At 34.9% G+C, this 22785-nt stretch overlaps 1 protein-coding gene across 2 annotated transcripts in view; it reads left to right on the top strand.

The window, feature by feature from the left end:
- The window catches only part of Nup58 (nuclear pore complex protein Nup58), a 271379-nt gene that overhangs the window by 52689 nt on the left and 195905 nt on the right, over positions 1-22785 (top strand). For both annotated transcript variants that reach the window (XM_090402967.1, XM_090402968.1), the window contains exon 4: positions 12061-12085. In XM_090402967.1, coding sequence (XP_090259093.1) covers positions 12061-12085 — 25 coding nt within the window. The remainder of the gene's footprint in view (positions 1-12060; positions 12086-22785) is intronic.

Genomic DNA, 22785 nt, shown 5'->3' with positions numbered 1-22785 from the left:
TGATGAGGCTAGGGATCTTGGAGTGTTAATAGAAGGTGAAGTTCAGGTGCCATCTGGCATAGATTGCACAACTCAAAAGATAATTGCAATGCTGAAACAAATGTTCACATATAAAGATAAGGATGTTATTTTGCTTGCTTCTTTCAAGGCCTTGATAAGCCCTCACTTGGACTATTGTGTGCAGGTCTCCTGGAAGACTATTGTCTCTGGGGTTTCCGTTGTGATTCTGATATATTGGAGAGAGTACAAAGGAGAGTGTTAAAAATGATATCAGGGTTGTGGAATACTGATTACGAAGACAGATCGAGAATTTGTAGACTGCAGACACTAGCAAACAGGAGAAAGGGGAGGGGGGGGTGATATGATTGAGACTTACAAAATTTTGAAAAGGTCTTAGTTACAGGATTGGAATTTTTCAATTTATAGTGGGTGGGGAAAGGATGAGAGGTCATCCTTGGAAGCTGAGAATGAAGGCCACCAAGAAGGGTGCGAGGGCTAGAGTTTTCTCTCGGAGGGTGATGCGCGATTGGAATGGATTGCCTTTGGATGTTGTGAGTGCAAGCAGTATGAATGAATTCAAGAATAAGTATGATAGCTGGTGTGTGTAGTATGCAGCCTTCCTCAATGAGTCTCTTGACTCCCTGGAGGTCTCTCTTAATAATAATAATAAAATTTAAATTTTGTTATAAGATAAAACAATATTTAAAACATCATCATCATCAAATTCCTGCCATGTACCCTCAAGGGGTGTACAGGATATGATAGTACTACATGAAAAATTTACATCATTACTAACTTCCTATCTACAATTTTCCTCCAAATCAGTCTGTTACTTGTCAAGACTCCAACATTATCAGATCTTATATTTCTATCGTCTAAGGCACTTTATACCATATCAATCCACCTATATCTTGGTCTTCCTCTGGGTCGTTTTCCTGCCAACTTGGCAGAGAACACTTGTTTTGCTAATCTTTCCTCGCCCATTCTGGACATTTTCACCCCATACTGGATTTTTGGGGTGCTTAAGGGTCAAAGCTGTATAACTGAGAGGAGACCTCCACATAGCCTTTAAAGGAATGCGGAGAACCAACCGGAGCTTCTGACCTAATGTCCAATTCTCATCTTCTCATGGTGCACCCTGTTGGGTATCTACCTGGATACTGAATGAACGAGGATGGGCTGGCAATTTGGGATTTAGCCAACCAAATTGTATTACTATTGGTTAAACCAAAATACAAAATGATGGTACAACATGACAAAAATATTTAAAACAAACTTTAGTATTACTGTCTAAAGAGATTGTAAATTTTATTTCATCTCTATAAGGAGATTTTTACTCTGAATGTTTATTATTTACTCAAGGGTTCAATTCCAATTGATGGAATGACTTTTAACAATTTCTTTTAGAATCCAGAAAAGTTAGTGACTCAAGACAAAATAAAAACATTATATACTCTTTAAATAAAATTACATAACTACAAAAATAACTGAATCCAAGGCCTTCTAAAATAAATCTACAGTTGAGAGATTTTCTTATCCAAAATTATTAAAATCATTCACTTTTTGACTCATTCTATTATTGGAATTGTTTGACATATTCTTAATCACGTCTACCAGACTAAATACCTTCTTTTCACAACAACAAAAGTGTTCATCAGAGTCTGTTTCCTTCTTAGGCCCTTTCTGAAAATATAATTTTTTTCTTTTCCATGGGATTCTTTCTTATCTCCCTTATTGTATCATACAATATTATTCTTCCTGTCTTATTGAAGTATAAATATTCTTACTCAGATAACTTTTGGGGGAACCCTGTAACCTCTACAGAGTGCATCCCCCTGGGTGACAGATAGGGGATTCCACCAGATATAGTGGGGTGGTCTGAAATTGAATAAGGACTTGTGGACCAACAGGGCCATGACGGGCAATCATGTTGATTGTAAGGGAAATGGTGCTCCCATGGTCCCCTAGCTGGATCTATCCTCTTCTTCCTCTACTTTGAGGAAAATCTACTCACTTTAATCTTTCCTATAAGGCTTTATCAGCCAATTCTTCTTATTTTATCACCCTTATGCTATTACAGTACTTGAGGGCTTATTCATATTTTCACACCAGTTATTCATGCCTATTTTAGTAAATGAAGAAAAGATATTTTTTGTGAAACTTGCTGGCTAAATGATATGCAGGTGAGGTTTATATCTTTTATTACTTTATTCTTTTATTTTATTTATTTCGTCATGATTTTAGATCATTAGAATATGCTGGAAAAAAAAGCCACTCTACTCCATTGCAGCAAATATTTGTATTTGCTGCGATGTGAAATGAAAGAGTTTTCCTTGAATCTGCTTTTCCCTTAAGAAACTACCCTGACCTCAACAAATTTTGGTTGCATGAAATTGTCCCAAATTTGGGAAGCTCTCATCCTCCTACTTTAGCCTGCTAGGGGTACTATTTAAGACTCCAGGCCTGCTCTCTTTTGATATGCTTCGCCTTCATTACTTAATGTGGTGTCTGCATGCACGTATTGTATTATATTTTGTTCTCTGATGCCAAATTGACTTTGCTGAAATATGGGAAGTAATACTTAAATTTATTTTAATTAATAGTGTGCATTATAATTTTCCTTTAAAAATGCAGTTATGATGAGGAATATACTAACATGTAGGGATATGAAGATGGTTATGCCATAAGGAATTACCATGAGTATGCATATTTAAATAATTATACCAGAATTAACTCATAAAATATTTTTTAGTATAATTTTCTCCTGAGTATCACAGGCATCTTCAGTACAAAGCTGATAGAACAATAACTGACAATTCCAAAAGGCGTCACCTAAGTAGCTAATGCAAGATAACAAAAAAAAGGTTGTAACTAATTAAAAAGTAATAAAATTAAAAATAAATTAATAAATAAAATAATAATAATATATATATATATATATATATATATGTGTGTGTGTGTGCGTAGAAAGTTTTTTACCTTGAGTGTATTATACATTAAAGATACCAATAAATTTTATAAACTTGGTTTTAATCCTTTTTTCCCAAGTAAGCCAAGTTTGCGCTTGAAGTATTTTCAGTTCTGAGGCAACTTGTGGTTAAGGTGGCATAAGCTTCAATCACTTGCCTAAGTATCCCATAATACAAAGCACACATATCCTTACGGACATGTATAATGGTATGTATTATGGGAAGAGTCACTACCCAGACTGGTTTCGACCTTCATTGAGGTCGAAATCAATTTGGTATCACCACCTCCGGGTCTGGCTCCCACTGTCAACAGTGGGAGCCAGACCCGGAGGTGGTGATACCAAGGTTGAAGTAATGCAGAACTTATATTTACCTGTACGAGTTGCCACAATATGCTTTGACCTTATTAAATAAAAATCTCAGGATGAGAGAAAGATGCAGAAAGTTTTTTACCTTGTGTGTATCATATGTTAAAGATACCAAGAAATTTTATAAACTTGGTTTTACTCCATTTTTCCCAAGTGAAGTTTTGCCACCTTTACCACGAGTTGCCTCAGACTTGAAAATATTTCAGGTGCAAACTTGGTTTACTTGCTTGTTTGCTTAGGAAAAAAGGATTAAAACCAAGCGCACGTGTGCATGCACACACACTAAAAAAAAGTTAGTACTTTTTAAATAAGCTAATCTTTCCTATCTCCTGCAAAGGGGATAGACGTAGATCATCGGATCTGTTTAAGTTAGGAGAGTGAAGTAAAGTTTCACATGTTTCTTTATAAAGCCATTCCATGAGAAACCGACTTTTCTGAAGGACGTCTTGTTCTAATGAACTGTATGTCTAGTGTTGGTGGCATGCTCTGCAAGTCCAGATGGTTCAGGTTCAAGGTATTCAAAAGGCAACAAAAATATTTAGTGGTTTTAAGCTTTTGCTATGCGTTCACTAATGCCTTGTACATAAGGAATAGGAATACAGAAATAACTTCAAATACAGAAGTTGTTTCTTCTATATTTGAAGAGGTAGAGATACCAAAACTGCTAAAAGCTCTTTTGATGAATGAATTCTTATAACCATTAGATTAAAAAAAAGAAGTTGAAAAAATATGTTGCAGTTCTTTCTGTAATAACTCATCTGAAGAACATAAGGTTCTTCAGATGAGTTATTATCTTCTGAGCCTGAGTTATATATTCCTGGGCCGAATGTACCAGTGTCTTAATAGTTCAGCCTTTTGACTGGGATTAAAAAATTCTTTTTAATGCCAAGCCTCCTCATCCTAATCTCTCTTACTCTTAATTTAAAGCACTGAAATCACTGAAGAATAATAATAATAATTTAATTATTATGAAAGCTGACAAAGGAAAGGCTGTGGTTATTCAAGATAGAAGAGAATATGAGAGAAAAATGTCTCTATTACTCCGAGGCTATTCAACTTACAGGCTCCTCACATCGGATCCTACCTTTAGTCAGTTGAAAAGACTTAATTCTCTTATAGATAATGTGTCTACATGGGATGAAGATCAAAAGAAAAAACTTAAAACCTTCTTTGGTCATCCACCTAGATTGTATGGTCTTCCAAAAGTTCATAAACCAGGTATTCCATTAAGACCAGTTGTAGACTGTATAGGTTGTCCCACTTATAAAATTTTTATCAAATTTACTCACTTCTTCAACTAGAAGAACTGCTACTTATATAAAAAATACTTTGGACTTCAAAAATAAAAGTTTAGATCTTCGTTTGAATGCTTTGAATATTATGATTAGTTTAAATGTTGTTTCATTATTTACTAATGTTCCTTTATCTGACAGCATTGAATCAAGAATTTCCTTCAGGCATTGAAATTAAAATTGATATTAAAATACCTGATTTTGTAATACATTCTGGTTATTTTCCCTTTAAAAACAAGTTATATCAACAAATGAAGGAATAGCAATGGACAATCCCCTTTCTCCTGCTATCGCCAACTTCTTTATGGAGCACTTTGAACAACATATTTTTTACAACATTTCACCGAGACTTACTCGTTGGGTAAGTCTCGGTGAAAGTAAGGGTAAGTCTCGAATGGCTCTTCTTATGAATTACAACAGTTTCTCTCTAAATTAAATGAACTCCATCCAAGGATCAAATTTATCCTAGAGGAAGAAGTAAATAAGCAGTTAGCCTTTTTAGATCTTTTAATTCTTCGCCATCCAGATGGTAGCCTACATTTCTCTGTTTTTTAGGAAGAAGACTCACTATATCCATGCTGAATCTCATCACCATCCCAGTCTAAAGGCTGGAACTATTAAAACGCTGGTTCATCAGGCCCACTCCTTATGTTCTTCAGATGAGTTATTTCAGAAAGAATTGCAACATATTTTTTCAACTTTTTTTATCTAATGGTTATAAGAATTCGTTCATCGAAAGAGCTTTTAGCAGGTTTGGTATCTCTACCTCTTCAAATACAGAAGAAATAACTCGTATTCCTATTCCTTATGTGCAAGGCATTAGTGAATGCATAGCAAAAGTTTTAAAACCACTAAATATTTTTGTTGTCTTTTGCCCAATCAGAAAAATCTCCACGTTTCTCACTTCTCCAAAGGACAAGCTTCCACATCTCAATAATTCAGGTGTCTACCAGATTCCTTGCTCTTATGGGTTATCTTATTTTGGACAAACAGGAAGATTTTCTTTTGTAATGATGTTTTGCAGCATTTGGAGAACTCTGTTATCTATTTTTATATCCTTATTTGTGCCAATTGTAAACCCTGAAGAAGCCACCTGTATTTGAATGGTAGAAGGATCAAGAGATTAAAAAAAAAAAAAACCTTCCCTTAATCTCAAACTTCATAGATTTCTCAAAAGCTTTCAATTCAATTAGTAGACAGAGGGTGTTCAAAACTCTCAATTATTACTGCATATCCTTGAATATAATCAAAGTAATAGCAGAACTGTATCAGAATTATCACGCAAGAGTGCGAGGGCGTGCTGAAAAGTTGTGATAAACACCATGAAGAAATTATTGAGGTAGAACCATGTAACTTACACATTATTCTACATATTTCCCACAACGTGTTATACACTTATTACAACACTGCTGCATCATTTGCAATCCTCTGAGAAAAGTCTTTTCCTTGTTGTGCAAACCAGTTCTCATCTGCAGATATGACTTCATCATCTGTGGTAAATTTTGTCCCTTTCGAGTGTTTCTTTAAATTTGGGAATAGGAAATAGTCAGATGGGGCCAGGTCTGGCAAATAGGGTGGGTGAGGCAGACATTGAAAGCCCAAGTTGTGTATTGTCTGTTGGGTTTCGTGGGCAGGTACATTGTCCTGCAATAACAACACATGTCTGCTCAGTTTCTCATGCTGATTTCCTTCCCTTCTGAAATTCCTTCAAAGTTGTTTAATAAATTACTGCTGTGACAGTTTCACCTTTTTTTTGAGATACTTAGTAAGGATTACACCATCCATATCCCAAAAGAACGATGGCAAGAACCTTCCCTGCTGACTTTTGGATTCAGAACTTCTTTGACTGTCGAGAACCTTTGTGTCTCCACTCCATTGACTATTGTTTGGTCTCTGGATCATAGTGATGAAGCCATGTTTCATCATCAGTCATAATACAAGCCAAAAAAGTTGCACTGGATTTCTCAAAATGACCCCAAAAACTCTTGAAATGGCATCACACATTTTCTATTTTGGTTGACATTCAAACATTTGGGGGATCCACTTTAGGGAGAGCTTCTGCATGTCCAGATGTTGGTGGATGATGATCCCAAATCATTCCCTGGATATACCCAGAGTCTTTGCAATGTTTTTTAGCTGGTATTTGTTTATCATGAAGCATCATGGCATGCATTGCATTGCAATGCATGCCATGATCAGGTGTGATCACTGTGGAAGACCTTCCTGACCTGGTGGCATCTGTTGTCTCAGGATGCCCAGTTTTAAACTTGGCCACCCATCTGGCAACAGTTGGATATGCTGCGGGGTACAATCCCCTAATGTCTCGCAGAAAATTTGGTGAATCTCAGTTGCACGAAAAACTTGATGACAGCCTGCACCTGTGTGTATTCGGATTTCTTCAAAAGCTTTGAAATGTCTTTTTGAAATGAAAAGTTTGAAATATATCCTAAAAGAAAAAGAACAAATTATTACAATTTGATGAAAAATGGGGATTAAAGAGTTTTAAGGTTATGTTATTTCTTGTGGTTATATCAGTTGCTTTAATATTATTTTTGTTTTAGATGTTTATCAGAACTTTTCAGCTCCCCATCCCCCCCCTTAATGATTAGCAGAAAGATTGAGAGCTTTCCTATTTCCATTGGGGTTCTTCAAAGAGACTCTCTTTCTCTTTGGCACCATATCTTATTACTCTTGATTATGTATTCAGACTCACAGGAAATGGTACAGAATAACTCTCAAAGATTCAGCAGGACAAACCCACGTAAGTAGTCTGTTTTGCAGATGATGATGTACTGATTGACTCTAACTAGCTTAAATTATCTAGCTAAAACCACCTAGATAATTTATGCAAAAATGCAGCACCGACTAGGTTGGCAGTCAATAGCAGTAAAACTAAAGTCCTAAAGAACAGAATAAGAAGGAAATATTAGGCTAAATGACCACATTCTTGAAGAAATAAATGATTTTCAGTACCTTAGTTTCTACATTGATACTGTAATATTATGTGACCTGCGTAATTGTAACAATATGGGAAGGCTGTTCTCTGTATATAATATATCTTAGCTTATATGTTTCTTTAACTTAATATTCGTTTTCTAATTATTTCCCTTCTTTATTGTTCTACCTTAAGTAAAATATTTCTTGCCTGAGATCTCCAGATATTTATTTGATTGAAGACCACGCCTCTGAAATTCCCCTACAGGCAAAAGAAAGTTTTTTATACCCTAGTAGATCAATTAATCACTTATATCCTATTTTAGCCAAGGTTTGCAGTCATGGCAAAATTTACTCATAAATCACTACTAATCATTGGGGTTCTGCTATCAGGTCCGAAATGGTGTTTTTTGGATCAGTGCATTGCAAAAAGATTGAATCAAACAACTATTTTTATCAGCAATAACAACAAGCTTAATTTCTGATCAAATAATTATACATATCACTTAAAATCACAAGATTCATTTATGAAAGGTAATTCTTAGTCTTTCTCAATCACTCAACTTGGTTTCTATTAAATTCTCTCGCACTTATTTAGTTAGACCTTCAACAAGCATACTTTATAATACAGATATCAGGAAGTTATACCTATAACATGAAATCGTTAGTTGCGCTTGACATTCCTAATTTAGCATCAATCAAAATACAACATACATGTATACAAATATATCTCTCAGCATCTCATTCATTTCAAACACTTAATCATAATCTAGGCAATTATATTTATACACTCCACCTCATTGAGTTTCAAACATTCCAATGATACGATAGCAGGAACATACTCTATCACAAAATTCAATCATAAGTACACATATAATCAATTAAAGAAATTTCAATAGCTCAGTCTTTTCTCCAAGGGAAATTAACTGCGCTTATGCTTCACTCATTTTGCTATTTCACACTTTTATGAGAAATGTTAACACTCTAAATATTATCTCCTTAAACTAGACAATTTAGCAGTTCGATAGGGAATTTTTTCTTTATTCACAAACAATAAATTATTGTATAGACTCACATGGGTCTCTTCCTATCTTACATGTGTAATTCAATCATAAGTACACCTATAATTCATTAAAGAAATTTCAACAGCTCAACATTTTCTCCAAGGGGAAATTAACTGCGCTCACGCTTCACTCATTTGCAATTACACACATTTATGAGAAATATTAACGCTCTAAATACTATCCCCTTAAACCAGACAATTTAGCAGTTCGATAGGGAATTCTTTCTTTATTCACAAACAATAAATGAATGTATAGACTCACATGGGTCTCTTCCTGTCTTATACATGTAATTCCGTCCTTCTTTCCTTATTCTGGCACTCGACGGGGGGGGGGGGGGGGTTCTCCTCCGTTCTGTGTTTTGGAATTCTCCTTGAAGCGACACCAGGCCAGGCACCGATGAATAGGCATAGCAGCAGGTGGGATATAGGGTAGGCGTTCCAGCGTCTTGAACTGCCCGGCAAAGGATTTCTGCATAGGCCTGGCTGCACTTATTCGACTACAGGACCTTTACGGCAAGATTTCTCCTTAACTATCACCTCTGGATATCTTCAGCTGTGACTGGAACGACATCAGTGGATGGGTCTCTCCACCCTCCCCTCCGGAACTTGCACCTCGGGTCCTCTCTCGTGGATGGTTCACTCAGGATGAAGAAAAGGAAACCCTTCTCCTCTTCGAACCAACCCTTTTATACCCCAGAGTCCCTGCACCTTTGATTAAGTTTTTGGGACCCTTAGCGTCCCCATGCGAGTCTTTGCTAGTAGTTTGGAGAACCCTGTATAATGTTTCTCGAAAATTCGCTGACAATCTTACTTCCTCCCTTTACTGCCTTAAACTTGCCTATGGGCCTTTCTTTTTGATTTGTGCCACGCCTTTTCGATATTGACCTTGAAGGTTACCCGCGATAGGTCTTGCAAACAATCTTCAAAAGACATGCCGAATTTCGGGCGATGCTCTTGGTTTCAATACTTCTACATCCCTTCTTAAACAATGAGTGAGTTAATTCCCTTTGGGCTTATTTTGCTCTTTATACAGATAGCTTTACATAGAGAAATAAAATATATATTTGTACAAGAAAATTCAGATGAACTCCTTCTGTAAAAAGTTGATGTTTTAGATAATTTATTTTGGCAACATCGAATTTTTACAATACTCTGACATAGTGAAAAGAAAGCACAAAGCTGTTCAGTTCCATAAAAGTCTGTTATCTGGAAATCCAGTCTAATGACTATAAATACCAAAATTCTGTACAAAACCACCTGTCAAGCCATATTTATATATGGTGCCCAGACATGGAACATCACTACTCAGAAAGCAGTTAATATCATCAATAGCTTTGGGACAACATGCTTTCAAACAGTACTAGGATATACACAGCATGATCACATTGCTAATACTTTCATTCTTGAAGAAAACCAGCAAAGACTTCTTATAAAAACAATTCAAAAAAAAGTCAACTGAGATGGTTGGGACATAAGCTTAGGCATTCACCTTCATCTTTGTTCAGAAATATATACATTCATACATCTCTCTCTCTACAGGTTTTGTAAAGACATTTAACAGAAAACACTCATGACAAAGTGCTGCTGAAATTGAGAGTTGGAAATGAGGATGAGCATTAACAAGGATTTTTTTATTAGTCACTAATTTGAAACTTTTGGTCTTTTTTCTCCCGTTATAAAATGCAACGACAAAAATACTTGCTGATCATATCTTCTATAACTTCTCTGAATGTCTCCTGTGTAGTATGCTAAAGCCAGTTTTTTTTTGTGCTCGCCCCCTCTCGCTTTTCTACTAGTTACATAACTAGAATTCTTTAGGATTTTGTTTTGATCTTTTATATGCTAATTTCTCTTCCTTATTTGTACCCACTTTCCTACCTTAAACTCCATACTCCTCATCATACAGCTGATACTCTCTTCTTTTACACCTTCTCTCTTTTTTTTTTTTCCCCCCCTACATCGTTTGCATAATTTCATGATTTATCCATTTCTCTCCCGCTCTGTTTATTTTTCTAACTTAATTTTGCTGACACAATGAAAAAGGAACAGTAGGCCCTTGTTGGAGGATCTAAACAGTAGAGTGGGCAGTGATTATCAGACATATAGAAATATTTTGGGAAAATTTGGAGAAAAGAGCAAAGCAAATAATAATGGTAAGTATCTAGGGATAGATACCATTTGACACTTCCATCAGTAGTTGATCTTAAACCAAGTTTTATGCATCACTGATATTCTTTCTCTTCAAACTCAAGAAACAGACTAGTGGCTTTCTGTGGCCTACAGGAAGTTAGTAGTCTTTAGTTATTTTTGTCATAGTCCTCTGCTCTTTCATTTCAGGCACCTGTTTTCTTCAGAGACTTTAATGTGGAGTTTGGCAAGCCTCTGCTTGCCAAACTCCACATTAAAATCTGATGATCACTTCAATGATATCTAAAATTCTCTCTTAATTCAGCACCAAAGCCTAAAATAAAGAGCTTCATTATATTATATTCCATCCAGCCACTAATGAATTTGGGACTATCTGATTTGATCATGGTTGACTGGTTTACAGGGGGGGGGGAAGAGGCTATTATTGCTCATCACCTGTCATTTTCTCATACTTTGAACTTGCCTTCTGTGATAAGGCTTTATAACAGTTCCATATGTCCTGGGATTTTTACTCAGATCTTTCCAACCAAAGCTCAAATGTTGTGACATACATGTGATTGTGCTACTGTGATACTTGGATTTCTAGGAGATGAAGTTGTTTTGGAAAAGTTCAGAGAATTAAGAGGGATTAAATTAGTAAACAAGGAAATTTTCTGGAATATTAGGTATAAGAACAGATTGAAGGAATGACATCTGCAGAGCCATGGATACAAAAGGTAATGTGACACAGACCCTTCATCAGTATATAGGTTGATGTAATGTTGGTGCCAGGTTGATGCAGATATGATTTTTCATAGACTGTAGGAAGGTATTCTGGAAATTGTTTATGCAACTTCCAGTGGGTTTGAGCGAGGGAATGAGCAGCAGGTGATAACCAGAATGTTTTTCCTTGGAAAATAGTATATGAGTTTAAGGTAGTTTGATAGTGAGGAACTTCCATTATGATAAGTCTTTAAGATACCTTCGAGATCTAGTAATAATAATAAAATAATGGGGGGGGGGGGGGGAAAGAGACTTATCTAGGAAAATTTTGTCCTTTTTTTTTGTCTACAAAAGGAGTAAGTTGTGTATCATAATGTAAGGTCTGTTTAAGTAATAAGTCATGTTTCCAAATAATGTTATAAGTAATGTCTCCATATCTGTTTTATTTAATAGTCACTCTAGTGTGCCTCTAGAAATTTTTTTTCTTCTTAATTTTGGTAACAAAATTAAGAAGAAAAAAAAAATTAAAGGTATCTGTATTTGGGAGTATAATAAATATTGTTTCATTTTATTTTCTTCCACAGGTTCATACATTTCTGGAACTAACAGGTATGAAGCATACAGTTGAGAAATTTCTCATCAAGGGAACATATATAGTAGACATCATGAATTAAATAATGGTTGGAACATGTAAAAAAGTAGTTTATGTAACTGTATTATATTTCCTCCTTGTTTCCTAAAGCATCATCAGGTAAAGAAAAGATCCATTGACTACATTCAAAACTAATGTGAGTAGCACCACATGTTTGCAAGCATCTCCTGCTTGCTCAGCTATGCAAGCAGGAGAACACTAAGTGTTCAAAGAAAACAATGGTTACCTTTGTATTTCAAATACACATTTTTATGTTGTTCCCATATATAAGAGGTAGGTGAGTCAACCTCTAGTACATTAGTATCATGGATGGGTAAGTTACATTAAAAAAAAACTATGAACAGTTAATGATTACTTTCTGAAAACCTGGATGAGATAGGCATGCAGTTGAAACAACTGAGATTCAGATACATCATAGAATTTTAAACAGACAGATTTAAATCTGTGTATGATAAGTAAGTAAACACATGCTACTTGATTTATGTTGATTTTGAATGTCATCAACTCGCCTTTTCTTTTCTCCATGATAGTTTTCTTTCATCAAAGAAGAATATAGGAGATAATAAATTCTGTAATTTTTTACATGGCTAACTATTATTTAATTTGGAATAATTGTCTTGTTAGATAATTATGTTTAATATATTTTTTCAGTTAGGTAGGCTTTATTTTTAGATTTACAGAAGTTTTGGCCAGCATCTCATTTTCTTTGACCTTCATTTTTATATCTGAGTGCTTTTATAATATAAAATATTAAAATATTAGTAAACTATTAATCCTATTTGTATTTGTGATTAAGATACTTCAGCAGTTATTCAGGTGTATATTTTTTACTTTTGCATTGTATAAATCTAGAGTACTAAGTCTTACCTACTGTCTGTGGACTATAACAACTCTTTGAGTAAAATGAATTGCAGTGTTACAGTTCATCCTCATATCCAACCAAACATGCAAAAATTGATCATTCAACCAACATCCATTATTTTCATTTACTATTACAGGCCAGGAATTTCCAGGAAATGGCAGTTAAGAGAACTAATTTTTCTTTATTCGGTATTAAGATACCCTTTCAGAATTGTGATAATTACTTATACCTAATTGATCAGTTGTATATTGTAATACTTGAATTGTATTCACCATCCCCGATGACTGTTTATTATTAAACATAATTCTAATGTGTTATTGTTATTCATCACCAAAGGATAAAAGATTTAAATGTTATATTCCTATTACTATAATTAAGTGCATTTGCAAATTTAAAAAGAAACTTTATTTATATTCTGTCATGTTGTACCACCATTTTGCATTAGAAGCATCACTGAAAAAGAAATAGAACTAGCAGAAGAATTGCATACATACCAGATCGATATAATCGGCATTGCTGAAAAAACAAAGAAGACAAAAACAGGTGAGATCTTTCTAAGCAACAAATATAAAATGTTATATTCAGGCAATAACAATCAGGGAAAAGGAGTAGATGTAGTACTCAACACTAGATACCAGGATAATCTTCTTAAATGGTAGGCAATATCAAGTAGAGTGATGTGGGCAAATATCAGAATGGGGAATTAGACAGTGAGACCTGTTTGTGTCTGTGGTCCCATATCAATTTCTACTAAGAAAGAAGAGGAATTTTTCTAGGTATTAGAGAAGGCAGCCGACACAATGAAAAAGGAACAGTAGGCCCTTGTTGGAGATCTAAACACTAGTCAGTGATTATCAGACATATAGAAATATTTTGGGAAAATTTGGAGAAAAGAGCAAAGCAAATAATAATGGTAAGTACCTGCTGGATTTCTGTCGATGACATGGACTACTAGTTATTACTAACACAATTATCTGACATAAAAATGCGCACAAATTCACATGGAGAGAAGATGCAAGAAATAAGAAAAGTCTCATCGAGTATGTTGTTATTGATAGTAATGATTTTTCACTGATTCTGGACACAAGAATATACAGAGGATTTGAAATAGGAAGTGATTACCATTTAATTTTGATCAGGATAAAATTGATTTTCTTATTATAATAAAGAGCATGCAAGAAAATTTTAGGTACTGTAGACTAAAATACACAAACATTATTCAAAAAAAAAGAGAGAGAAAGAGAGTTAGAACTACACCTTGGATATTCAGTGATTTATCTTTCATAGATAAATAGATGTCAACTATTTAGGCACACATTTTAGTGAAAAATAATTATGAAAATAGACAGAATTAGCAAATCTCATATTGCAGCAAGCCAACTGAATAAATTTATTTGAAATAAGAGAAAAATCAGTCAGAAGGCTAGCTGTATACATGACAATCTTCAAAACAATTTTAAATTATGGATCTGAGTGCTAGTTTAGAAATAAAACACTTGATCAAAGACTGGATATCACAGATAGGAGAGGTATGAAAAATAGTGCAATCTGTTCACTTGTCTATCTTGTCAGTGCCATATTAAAAATCAAAATATTAGGAAAGAACTTGACATTGTTAGCATACAGGAATTTGATAGTAGAGCTAATCGCAGATGGTATTGTCAGTTAAACAGAATGTTTGAGTCAAGGTTAGCAATCTTGCCTCAAGCATACATCTAGTCCTAATACCCTTGCTAACCACACTCTTACACGGTTTATATTGGTGACCTCTCAATCTATCCATTCTTGCTATATACCGAAGAAAGTTGTCTTCATTGTCAGTCCTATAAAACCCCTTTAATAGCTTATATGCTTCTATCATGTTTCCTCTTTTTTGCCTATCAGCTAATTTTTGAAGCCCACGGACTTTGTCTATTCTCATAGGGAGCATTCTGTAGACCTGCCACAATCTTTCACTCGCCTCTGGATTGTCTCCACTACTGCTTCATCCCCATGGAATCCAGCGTCCAGTTCTGTGTACATTAATAGCCTTATTAAAGTCTTATGTAGAGGGACAATAACTTTTCTATCCTTGCTTGTTAGTGTGTTCTTCAATAACCATGTAATCTGATGTGCTGTTTTGGCTACCTTTTCAATGTGTCCTCTAAACTTCAACTCCCCCCCCCCCCCCCAGTCTTTGACCTCATCAATTTCCTGCAGTTCAGTTTCATCAGTATAGTACACTAACTTGTGATCTCCTCTCCCAGAGTGCATCACCTTGCAGCCATTGCCCATATTCCTAATCTGTTTAAGTCTTTCTACAGAATCTCTGCATCACCTTCATTTACTATCGCTCCTCCCACTTTAACGACATCAGCAAACAAGTAAATTTTTTCCAGTTAATTCATTTCCTGTATCATTGATGTATAAATTAAACAACAAGAGGATTAACGCTATCTCCTGCTATACACTATCTCCTGCCTTCTCCTAACTCAACTCTTCCATAAACAACACTTTGATATCTGTCCATCAGTCATTCTCTTATCTAAATCACCAGATTCATATCCATTTCCAATTTCACTCAATTTATGCAACAATTTCTATGTGGAATCCTGTGAAATGCCTTTGCAAAGTCTAGCAATATCACTAGTAGCCATTTCCCTTTTCCAACTCCATTGTCACTTGCTAATGAAAAAATAAGCAAATTACTGAGGCAAGACCTATGTTTCACAAGACTATGTTGTCCTTTATAGAGTTTCACCCAGTCCTAAGCTCTGTCCACTAATTTCTCTTTCACCAATTTCTCCAATACCTTACTCATCACTCCTGAGATGCTCATTGGCCTATAATTTGCTGCTTCTGTCTTGGAGCCTCCTCTATGCATTGGGACTATTTTGCTCTTTTCACTCCATTGGCATCATCCCAGTATTGTAGCTTAAAATAAACAGCTTGGTCAGAGGAGCTGATAATTCCCTTGCATGTTCTCATAATACATGGGGCCAATATGCCATCTAATCCTGTGACTGTGTTTGCATTTGATGTTCTCTAATATTTTAAACACCTCTATCACTTCATCCTCTATTCTCTCGTCAGTCAATGTCACATCCAATGCTGCTTGCAGTGTCACCTTAGATGGTACATACCTGCAAAATGCTCATTCAGAACAATTACTTGGTTTGCGTTTGTTACCTCTTCATCATCAGCACTTTTTAAAGTCATCCTTCCATAGTCATTCCTACTTTTACTTGCCACATAGAAAAAAACTCTTTATGATTTCCTTTGGACTCATCAGCCAGCAATTAGGATTTTCTTTAGACTTATCAGTACAAAGCAGAGGCAAGATCACCCTTCTTACCTCTGCCTTGTACTACTCATGGGCATGCTGATCACCTTTTCTTTATATTCCCTTATTAAAGCCTTATGGAGAGGAAGAATAACTTCTCTATCCCTGCTCTCATCAGGGATAGAGACGAGAGCAGGGATAGAGAAAGATGCACAACTTTCAATTTGTTTGCATCTCTTAAGAGATGTAGATATCTTCACAAAGAAATGATTCATGTTCAAACTTTGTTTGCACTTGGATAAAGAATTAAACAAGAATATAATTTCTTGGCATGCATAATTTATAAACTACTAAAAAAACTTTCAACAGCTAGTTCTAATTCAGAATATTTTAATAATAAGGTTTTACACCTTTCTGATACTTGTATTCTGTATCTGGCTGCCACTAATGACATCTCAGATTTCAACAAGATAAGTACTTTCGTTTTCTTTCCTTTGTTTTTTCACTTTGATAATTTAATTCTATTTTACTGGTGCTAGTGGCAGTTCTGTCCCCTATTCGCAATGAATTATTTAAGAAATACTAAGATTGCTGGTAGTCCAGTTAATATTTTGCATTACAGGATTACTTATGGCCATATCATAGAATTGTTTCTGTATCATGGGATTATTTAATTTACAGACTAAAGGGTTTCTCTTATAAGCATATGCAGAGATTTTGGTTTTTTCCACCCTGAGATAATGGTACCATTTCCTCCAAGGGTGCTAACTCTAAAAATTGAAATTCGAGTACGTGAAGAATTGAGACAGGTAGCTAAAGTTTTAGCAGAGATAGTTGGAGATAGCAAGATTTATTTTTCACACTGTATGGTGGAGAGAAATATTTAATTGTAGTTAAAGATGTGGAAACCAGGGAAAATACTATGGGGTTTTGCATTCCAAGGTAGCACAAAAATTCGTGTAATGATAGGGAGCCAGGTTAAAACAGTAAAAATCGAGAGATTTCCAATGGAATATATAGAATACAGTAATGAAATTCCTATCTAGACCTCAAAATGGAGTAAAAAACAGTAACACATGAAAGAGTATATCAGGTGAAGATCCAAAATGGTTTTCTGATGAGATCACCTTCATGATGGATATGAAGATTCCTGTCCTAAATTTTGTCAGCATTGGTACAACTCGAGTTATGGTGAACTATCCCAGAGTACAGAGGCAGTGCCTGCATTGTGGTTCATATGATCACTTGAATGGCAACTGCCCCAAGGCTAAATGTTTTCATTGTATGGAAATTGGACATATTGGTAATCAGTGCCTCAAACCCTGTCAGAAATGTGAAAGTTCTGAACATCACATTGCTACCTGTCCTTTTAGAACTCTCATCAAATGAGTGGGGGCACCAGTAGAGCCAATTAGAACAGCATTATATATCAGAGAGGGAAAAAAGCGTTCTTGAATTTTCCAATTCAGTCTATAAAGACATAGGCTTTCAAATAAATCATACTTGGTAAAATCACAAAAAAGTGCTTGACAAATTCAGCCAGAAATTAGCTGAAAAATTCAAGAATTGCAGGAGCCACTTTCCCAGTCAAATGTGAATGGAACAGAAATTAACAATAATGAATCTAGTATAATAACTGAACAACTGAACTGAAACTGTTATATAAGGATAAACCAGAGAAGAAACAGAAAAACAAGACATCTGAAAGAACTTAATATGGAAACAGAACTTAATATCAAAAAGAAATTTTGATGAAACAAGATCATCAAAAAAAAAATCATCAAAAGAAAAAAAAATTAAAAGACAAACTAAAAAAAAAAAGGAATAAAATCTAAAAGGAGAAGAAATGATAAATGTGAAGATGGAGAAGGTTTTGGATTGTCAAATGAAGACTCAGAAGAGTTTATGAACTATAGGGAACAATCTCCTGCTAATACAGGGAAAGCAAGAGATACAGTTAAAGAAAAAATTATAAAGTTTACTGATTCACAATTTTCTCAGGATAACTATCATCTACATGAAAAGAAAATAACTAGCTTCCAATCAAGAATGGTAACCATGAAATTGAAATAATGGTAAGCAACTGTTAAAAACTAGAAAATAATTTACAAGAAACAGGCTACACAGTTGCTCCTTCACAGATTGAAGACTGCATCAAGTTCATCCAGAATCTAGAAGTAAAAGACTTACCAGTGGCACAGGCCAGTTAAACAAGAAGCTGTATCAGAACTTACGCTATGCCATAATATCAGGTTTTTGTTTCTCCAAGAAACATACTTCTGTAGATATAAAGATGTGAAAACTTCCAGGAATTGCAGCCATATTTATATGGTGCCCACTACATCATAGCAGCTGGGGATTGGAATTATATTGAACGCTCCACATTACACAGAATATAGGAAGCCACAGAAGTGGAAAAGTGGAAATATGTCTTGACAATGCTCAACTAGCAGACATATGGAGGATTCACACCTTATCACCTGGCTTATGCGTACATGAATCAAGGTAATGGTACCTGTCTTGATTAAATTTACATCTCTTCATCCCTTATAAATAGAGTAATTCAGATAAAACATCTTGACATCAACATGTCAGATCATAATCCAGTTCCACTTAAATTCTTCTGCATGGAACAGGTAGGGATCAGTTCCAGACCCTGGAGACTTTCACCAAATTTTCCATTGATCTTTTCAACCAAACACCAGATCCTCTGTTCAAACCGGAATAATGTTACCTGGAACTGGGATACACGGTTAAAATTCTGCCAAGCAGTAAAGCAGAATATGATTGAATGGGGAAAGGAACAGGATTTCCTCAAAATGAAAAAGTTGAAAGATCTGTATAAAGGGAGATGCTATTCATAGCAAACCAATGCAATGGTATAGAATGCCGTAACATTATTAGAAACATCAACATAGAGATAGAAGTGGAAAGGCAGTAACAAGAGGAAGAAAGAAATTTAAAAATAAAATTACAGCCGCACTTAGCAGATAGCCCTTCAGATGAATTCTTCAAAAGATATTTCCAAATTTTGCAAAGAAGGGACTATCACTCAAATCTGCATGGATGCTGAAGATTTATCCACCATTAAGACATCCTTGATTCTTTTCAGAAACACTATAAAAATCTGTTTGAAGACAATACTGTGGGAAATTATAGCTCTTGGAACATTAATGGCTTTCCTGTTCATATCCCTAGGACCCTGATGGTTTAGCGATAGAACTTTATACCCTAAACCCCATATAGAACTTTATACGAGGCCTAGGGTTTTATTCTTCCCATTCTAGTTATACTGTTTAATTCTTTTTTCTCTACAGGACACATTCCAGGTGAATTTGTAGCAAACCGTGCTGTTCTCATTCCAGAAACCTAATAGAGATCCTACCTTAATCAACAACTGGAAGCCTATTTCTCTATCTAATAATGACTACAAGATATTTTTCCACATTATCAATAACAGGCTCAAAATACGAATGAGATGCATAATTAAAAGCATACAAGTGCATGGAGTTCCAGGCTGAACAGTAGAGTTTAATCTGTTTCTGCTATGCAGTCTACTCCACTCGGTATATATGAAAAAGCAGCCAAATGCAATGCTAACAGTAGATCTTACTTAACCCTTTCAGGACCAGAAGGACTTATGAAGTAATACAAAGTTTTTAGGTATTAAAATGACTTTATTAGGTATCTATTTAACATAAAACATCATCATTATGTAGGAAAAAAATCGTAGGTTTTATAGAATTTCATGGGACACATGTGTCCCACTGGACATAAAGGGTTGCAAATAAATTAAAATTACTAACAGGAAATAAAATAGCAGTTAAATTAGAACACACTTCAGTATGGAAAGATATATCAAGAGGAGCACGACAAGGATGTACCCTCTCACCTCTGTTTTTCAATATATATATAAATGAAATATTAACAATCTGGAAACAGCATAACCCATTTGGTATACAAATGACCCCGCAAATGAAGATAGATACACTACTATTTGCAGATGATCAAATAGTATTAGCTACATCAGAAGATGACTTACAAAGATCATTAAAATCATTAAATGATATCTCAAAGCAATATAATATGACATCCAAAGAAAAAACAAAAATAATGGCATTCAAAGGAGAAAACCCAATAAGAAGTAAAATAGTGATAGATAATAAAATACTAGAACAAGTAAACACTTTCAGATACTTGGGATGTGATCTATCATACGAAGAAGAAAAAGGCATAGACACTAAAATATCAAACTTTGTCAAAGTAAATGGCATAATAAATAATATATTTAAGTCATCCCTGGTACAAAAACACATTAGAATCAGACTATATAATGTCTTGTCAAAACCAACTCTACTATACGGAAGCGAAACATGGACCATGAAAAGGAAAGATGAAAAACGAATTCAAACAGCAGAAATGAAGTTCTTCAGAAAAACAGCTGGATATACCAAGTGGGACCACAAAACAAATGAAGAAATCTTACAATCCCTAAAAATAAAACCAATTAATTACTACATAAGACAGTATAAACAAAAATGGCTAGAACATTTAAATCGAATGGACAACAGCAGACTATCAAAAATATTATACAGATACAAAATAAGTGGAAAAAGAAGAATCGGAAGACCAAGAAAGAGATGGCATGAGACCGGAACATGCCACATGGCCTATATTCCATGTTAGGAAGAAGAAGAAGACTAACATTTATGTATTGGCTTCAACTACATTTTACTAAACATAACAGTACATAAACCAACAAAAACCGATTCGCCTAACCCATATTCAGTTTCTGATGATTTTTTTTCCGTGTACAGATCGAATTCAAACAAATAGCCCGTTTTAGCATCAGTTCTGCACCACATTTTGAAACCCCATCTTATAAGTTTATTTCTGATATACTGTTTCATAATATTGTGCACCTTGAATTTTATCATATGCTCATCAATAGATTGTGTTTTGGTGTTATTCATCGCTTTTTGAAAAGCACTATTCAGATGATCCATTACAGGCCTAATTTTATATGCTCTGTCATCGTTAGCACTATTTCTATCTGGTTGGTCTTCAATGTTGCACAAGTGTAAGTTTTTGTGAATATTTTCAAACCTATTTTTGGGCATTGCATTTGCAGTGTAGGGAATGCCCATATCTGGATCAATAGACCCGTACTCTCAATGATGGCAAAACTCATGATAACCCATCACCAAATTCTTACCGAGATAGGCTTTCATTTCATCATCATCGACTGATTGTGTTCCATTCTGCTCAGCGTACCGTATAGATTCAACTCTTATTTTTCTAACTAAATCTTCAAAGTTGATAGTCAAATAGAAAATTCCACTGGGTGTCAATAACGAATCTTCATCTCTTTCTCCACAAATCTGAACTTCTCTAAAGATATAATCAAAATCAGGAAAGCTATTTGGTACGTATGTATTTTTTTTCCATATGAATATAGGGCAACTTACTTGCAGTCTATTTTCTATTTCAGGTTCTGTTGCTGATAATTCCAACGTGTTTTGTGCCGAGTCTTCAATTTCAACCATAGAAATCCCCTGCATCCACATCCTGAGTTAAAAATACCTGGTCTTCATCATCGCTATTTTCTGCTACTAAACGCTGCAAAATTTCGTTATCTTTCAGTTCAAACTGCTTACACCCTTATCTCGACATGTCTGTAATGATAAAAAGACAAATAAATACCAAAGTGGGTAAAATAAATAACAAAACACAGATTACAATAATGGGTAATTTACTTGTAAAATGTGCCCATTTGCATCCACAGGGACAATGGTGTCCCTTTATGTTTTTACTAGTTTTTATGAATATTATTTCAAAATTTTATTGAAAAACATAATAATAATATTATTTGCTTACTATCAAATGAAAATATTGCACCATAAACATATAACAAACAATATTCTATGCCGAAACACTTACGAAAAGTTCTGAATATGCCACGCTCTGAACGTATGATTTGCCGTGAAACTTTCTTTTGAGTGATGCTAACGTAGGTTTCCAGTAATAAAATTATCAAAAATACTTTCCAGATTAAGATTACGCATTTGCTGGAAAAAAATATTGACATTATTTTGGTTTATGCACACAATCAAGATTTTATGTGGGGGGACATATGTCCCATGGTTGTGAAAGGGTTAAGCATTTGATAATATCTGGCATCCCTTTCTGTTCCACATCCTCCAGCAAATTGGCATGGGCAAAAGGCCTATCCATTATTAAAGAAGCCTATGCCAATTCAACCAGCCACCTCCTAGTTAATGTGTTCCTATCAGACCCAGTCAAGCAAGGTTATCCTCTTAGTCCAGTGCTTTATGCATATTCTTGAACCTTTCTTGCAGGAAGTTGACGATACACATGCTGTGTGAGGGATTAGAGTTCTGTCAACCATGAAGGAAAATAAGGTATTAGCATATTATTATTATTATTATTACGGGCGACTCCAGGGAGTCCTTAGACTCATTGAGGGAGGTCCTAAACATCATGTCCACACAACTATACGACATTCTCACAGT

The sequence above is a fragment of the Typopeltis vanoorti genome, chromosome 13 (genome assembly GCF_054136105.1).
Source record: "Typopeltis vanoorti isolate ZY-2024b chromosome 13, IOZ_Tvanoo_1.0, whole genome shotgun sequence".
NCBI classification, from domain to species: Eukaryota; Metazoa; Arthropoda; class Arachnida; order Uropygi; family Thelyphonidae; genus Typopeltis; species Typopeltis vanoorti.
The sequence above is the reverse complement of the archived record's forward strand: the minus strand, read 5'-3'. Positions and strand labels throughout refer to the sequence as shown.